Source organism: Pithys albifrons, chromosome 6 (genome assembly GCF_047495875.1).
Source record: "Pithys albifrons albifrons isolate INPA30051 chromosome 6, PitAlb_v1, whole genome shotgun sequence".
Taxonomy (NCBI): domain Eukaryota; kingdom Metazoa; phylum Chordata; class Aves; order Passeriformes; family Thamnophilidae; genus Pithys; species Pithys albifrons.
In genome coordinates this window covers 62,938,262-62,943,910 of record NC_092463.1, presented here as the reverse complement: position 1 = coordinate 62,943,910, position 5,649 = coordinate 62,938,262, and the positions used below count along the sequence as shown (strand labels likewise).

General features: G+C 45.2%; 1 protein-coding gene across 1 annotated transcript; it reads left to right on the top strand.

Moving 5' to 3' along the window:
• Window positions 1–308: 308 nt before the first annotated feature.
• FADD (Fas associated via death domain) lies at window positions 309–3,678 on the top strand. The gene is made up of 2 exons (XM_071557117.1): window positions 309–769; window positions 1,126–3,678. Exons 1-2 carry the CDS (start codon window positions 415–417, stop codon window positions 1,410–1,412), a joined length of 642 nt encoding a protein of 213 aa, XP_071413218.1. The 5' UTR covers window positions 309–414; the 3' UTR covers window positions 1,413–3,678.
• Window positions 3,679–5,649: the final 1,971 nt, after the last annotated feature.

Below are 5,649 nucleotides of genomic sequence, written 5' to 3'. Positions count from 1 at the left end.
ACATCCCCGGCACACGTTCCCTGTTCCAGCACACGTTCCCAGCACACATTCGCTGTCCCAGCACACATCCCCGGCACACATCCCCTGTCCCGGCACACATCCCCGGCACACATCCCCGGCACACATCCCACTCCCCACACGTTCCCTGTCCCGGCACACATCCCCGGCACACATTCCCTGTCCCGGCACACATCCCCGGCACACATCCCCGGCACACATCCCACTCCCCACACGTTCCCATTCCCCGCCCCTCTCTCCCGCTCCCGCCCCCGGGCGGTTCCCGCGCGGCGCCTCAGGCGGCGCCGCCATCTTGTGTGGGCAGGGCCCGGCCCCGCTCCCGGCCCCGCTCCCGGCCCGATTCCCAGCCCCATTCCCAGCTCCGCCGTCCCCGGAAGCGGCTCCGGCGCGGCGGGAATGGCGTCCGCCTCCGGGAATTGGGGTCCGGACGCCGCGGCGGGGCCTGGTCCGCTGAGCCCGTTCCTGAGCCTGCTGTACACCATCGCCGCCGGGCTGCCCCAGGACGAGGTGGAATCCATGGTTTTCCTGTGCCATGAGAATATCCGGAAGCGGCGGCGGGAGGCCGTGAGGAGCGGCATGGAACTGTTCAGCATCCTCATGGAGCAGGGGCTGCTCGCCCCCGACGACCTGCGGCTGCTGAAGAGTCTGCTCAAGCACATCCGCAGGAGCGACTTGCTGTTACTGGTGCAGGAGTTCGAGGAGCGAGGAGAGCTGGTTGCTCCCGAAGATCAGCCAGACGAGCATGAAATACGTAGGTGAATTGTTATGAATTAGAATGTGTTATATATTATATGTGTGTCCCCCAATCATCCCATCAGCCGCAGTAAATGTGAACGCAGACGGCTTTCCGGGGTGAAAATCCCCTCCTTTCGTCTTTCCTTGATCGTTTTATTTATGGTCAGTGGGAAATATTGCTGTGTACTTGGAATTCCTTGTATATCCAGTACTTTTCAGGACGTGCTGTGACTCAGGATGTGCAACGCACCAACAGTAATAGCATTTTGCTTCAAAAAACCAAAACCGAAACCAACCTCCCCCAACTTTTAGCCGTTTTGTTGTATTTCTTGGTAAATGCACGGCTAACCTGATGTGTCTCTGCTGTTCCAGGCCTTATCAGGGTAGCTATTGCTGTCATCCGAGAACGTGTTGGGAAAGAGTGGAAGAAGCTGATGCGAGAGCTTGGCCTGTCAGAAGTGGCCCTGGACAGGATAGAGACAGCACATCGATGTAACTTGTACGAGCAGCTCGTGCAGGGCCTTCGGGAGTGGCAGAGGATGAAGGGAAGAGATGCAAAAGTGGCTGACTTGATAAAAGCTCTCCGGGCCTGTCTCTTGAATTATGTGGCAGACGTAGTTGAAGAGGAGATATCAAAGGAACTCGCTGGAACCAGATGAGATCAATATGAAAACACTTCCACGCCCCACAGATAGGGATGAAAAAAGTAAAAGTGCCTTCTCTTCTGGACCAAAATAATTATCACTGGTTGCTCATTATGCCTTAATAAGTTCATTTGTAGTCAGATGACACTTAGCATGAAAACAGGTTCCTTTTCAGGTAACACTTGGTAGTATGATGCTTCTTTTAGAAGACCTGAGATGTATTTTGTAGAAATTCTCACTCTTGGTTCTGCCACCCACCTGGAAAGATTTCCCTTACTGCAGGTGCTTTTCAGATACATCTTCTCTGGAAATAGATCCAGGGGACACTTTGGAGGCAGCTGTAATTTAAAATGTCTTGGAGAGATTGGATCTTTTTTTTGTGGCCTGTTATAATGTGAAAGGGAGGAGTGTCTTAGCTGTGGACTGAGTTTTCCTTTTAAGTAGCATAAGATAATGTCTTCCATAATTTGTCAAATACATTTGCTCTCTGTCAAATGATACTAAGACAATTGTAACCTCAGACCCCAAGACTGCAGAGCAACAGGGATGTTAAATGTGGTGGCTTTTTCGTGGCAAAAATGTGCCCTGGTTTGAAAATTAACTACTTGAAATCACTACCAAGTGCCTTCATCATCCTGAAGGAAGTGTTCTGAAACTACCAAAGAAATTGTGTGTCTCCCAAATGTTCAGAGCAGCCACTTTGGAAAGCTGTGACTGCTTTAGGATCCTTTGCTAGGAATCCTTTCCTAACCTCTCACAGTGGTTGCTGGTGTCTGCTGTAAGGTGCAGCTCAGCTCTTGGTAACAAAAGTGTGTGCTGTGCCAAAAACCTGGAAAACAAATTGCTTTCTTTCTGGGTGTGTGAAAGCCTGCTGAGAGCATTTCTATATCACAGACTTTTCTCTGGTAATATCCTGGGAAGATCAAGCTGTCTTGGGCCAGTTTATAAAGGCCCCTCCACATCCCATAGCTCTTCCAAGTCCTCTGGCAATTTTTTTTAATTCATTCCCATTGCTTGACACTTTTTGAAAGTGGTTGAAAGCAGCTCACAGAGGATTATGAGGAAGACCCGGTTCAGTACTCAGGTTTATTCTGGGACAGACTTCAATAAATGGCCTTCACACCTGACATAAGGCTGGAAAAATGGCACCAGCTTCAAGCCATGCAGGGCAGTAGAGGCCTCTGGGGACCATCTCCTGTGCCAGGGGGAAGAGTCCTCTGAAATTGTCACTGCTTCAGTGATTGTAGGATTGTTTGTCACTGCAAACCTTCAAACTGCCTGAATAGGTAGCAGTAGGTTCACATCAGAAAACCATTTTTGTTGTTTCGTTTTTTCTTTAAATTACTTTTCTCCCCGTTCCTGCTCCTGCTCCAGGCTGGGTTGGATGGAACATGGAGCAGCCTGGTTGAGTGGAAAGTCTCCCTGCCCAAAGAAGGAGGTTGGAACGAGATGATCTTTAAGTTCTCTTCCAACCCTGACCATTCCATGATTTTATGATTATTCTCACTATCTTCCTAACTGTAGTACTTTAAGTATCAGTGAATCCAAGGGAAGGGTAAGCCAGGAGTTCCTGCCTGTCTGCATTTTGGGCATGCAGAGTTCTCCATGTACTAATTCCAGACTCCCAGGGGGAGATACAGTGCTGTGCTTCAGTTGAGCAGCCAGCTCAGATGTTTTGGAGGGTTTAATAGACACAGGATTCATTTCACAGTATCTAAAGAAAATGATTGCTGCAGACTTTTTTCCTTCTCTGAGCAGGGAGAAGTGAGCAAGATAAATGATGTGTGTGATGGGACAGCTCTGCATCAGCTCCAAGTTTGAGTCTCTCTTATCTGCTTTTCTTACTCACTTTTAATAAGTCTGGTTCACAGGAGAGGTTTGTGTGGAACATGAACTAGAGCATAGAATCAAGATACTTTAGGAATCAATCACAGTAATTCATTAGTTGTAGGCAGGCACTCATCAGCTACAAGAAATATTCTGCCTCAAGATAAAAACCTGGACTGCATCAATCTGAGCAGAACCTCAGGGCTAATTATAATTGCTTTTATTAGGGATTAAAATGTTTATGTGAGAACAAAATCAAATGAAGCAAAGGGAACAAAACGTTTTTATTGGGAGGAGGGATAAGGGAAAAGGCTGAAATTTGAAAGAAAATGTTTTCTGATCCAGTTGGCAATCTTTGTCTTAAATACCTTGAACTTATGCCTATTTTTTGTAACTTTGAAGCTTTATATTGTATAACTTTCTATGCATTTCATTAAAAATACTTCACTAAAAAACCAAATGGAACTGTATTGTTATGTCATGGGATTGCTCTCTGTGATGAGACCTCTAATTGCAAGAAGAGAAATGCTGAGTACACTTTTTAGGGAAGGAGTGGTGCTAAACAGGCATTTTGCTACCAGTGTCTTTATGGGGACATTAAAGAAACAAAAGCAAAAGGCTTTGTCACCGAATTTCTCAGAAGTGCTAAACAAGCTGCAGTTTCCTTCCAGCAGTGGCATTGAAATGCTGTCACTCAGGGAACTATAAGAGAAAAAAGGTTCTCTGCCAGCCCTCAGGAGCCTAAAATTAAAGGCAGTGCAGTGTGTGCAGGGGAGATGCTGCCTGGGGGTGCCTTCAGTCGTTTCCTTCTTTTTCCTCTGGTAAGGATGTTATATTTGCTGTAGGATTAATTAAAAGCATAGCTGCTGGCTCCTTCTGTTGGTCAGGCTTGTAGGGGGTGTGTTCAGATGTTGACAGAGGCTTTGGTGTTCTGTGGAGTTTATCCTGGCACTGAAGTGTCAGCCTGCACTTCAAGCTGGGAATGAGTAAGACAAATAACTTAAATTACCCATTTAATCAAATCCTTTAGGATGCTCTGCAAGAGTATCTGCCTGTGAGGAATTATAAAATCTTTTCCTTTTGGTCTCTTGAGAATCTTGTTTCCTTACAGCCTTGAGAAAACAACATATCAAAATGTGGAGAATTGAAAGTGCCATCTCAGGAGAATTCTCATTCTGGAGAATCGTTTTTCCCTGTCACTTCTCAGTCCCTTTCAGTATTTGTTTGCCATTTCCTATGATTTTTGAAGGCATCAGTTACATTCACATATTAAAGTGCTTTTCTTTTAAAAATAGCCTTCTTTTCCTTATTGAGTTAAAAGAACTTTCTAGACTATTAATTAAAAATCCTCTTACACAAATTCATTGTTGTGAATATTTCAAATGCAATGCTCTGCTTTCCTTTTTCTCCATTCCCCACAGAAATGCAGCTGCATTTCCTGCAGTCTTTTGTTTGATTCCTAAAATAGTTGGCTACTTTCTGAAATCTAACTGGTTCATTCAGTTGGCTGATGCAAAAAGCTCAGTGACACTCTCCAAGCTCTCTCTGACACTCAGCATGTTCCATTCAGGCTTTTGGGTCGTGGGTTTTTCAATTCAAATTTATTTCTAAGCACTGTCTTGAGCCTTTCTCATTCCCTGCATGAACCCCATGTCCTTAAGATGTCCTCCAGCACAAATATTTTTCTAAGTTGTTTTCCCTCTTTGATTTCTTGCTTCTTTTCTCTACCAGTGTTTTGATTGCAGGGATGCACTGGTAGATTTATAGAAACTACTCCACTGCTTCAAGTATGTACTATAAAAATAGGATTTGTAGGGCTGAGCAGAGGGGTAGGGGAAGGAGTTGTGACTAAAGGTTCAAGAACTTTTGAAGGATCTATCTTTTTTTTTCCATGAAAATTGTATTTGAGGATTGCTTCATGTGGAGAGGGAGTGTTGCAATGGGTGCTGGGAATTGTAGGTTTGGAGACAAGGAAGCCCAGCCTGACTCAGCTGCTGGAAAAGCTGGAGGAATTCAGCCTTCTGCATGGGAATTTGCGTGGAATAAACTCGGAGGAACTCTTAATCATGAAATAGTCTCACCCACAGAACTATTCCTGCTACTGGTTCATTCCTGAGAGCATTACACATGCCCTTCTTCAAGCAGGCTAAAGTTAAATCAGCAGGTTTACTCTTGTAAAATATGATGTAATATTGAAATGCCTGCAGTTGGTCACCCTAACTGAGTTTCAATTCAGTAATTCCTGTGATTGGATCACTTTGGGAAGTTGAAAACTTTTTCATTGTTTTCCAAATGTTCTTGTGTGATGGGCAACTTATCTTCCCTTTCTTTTGGTTTCTGCAAGGAAGGGGTTGTGCTGTGCTTTGGGCAGGTCACAGTACTTGGAGCAGCCTTCAAAGTAACCAGAGCTCTTGCAGCAAAGTGA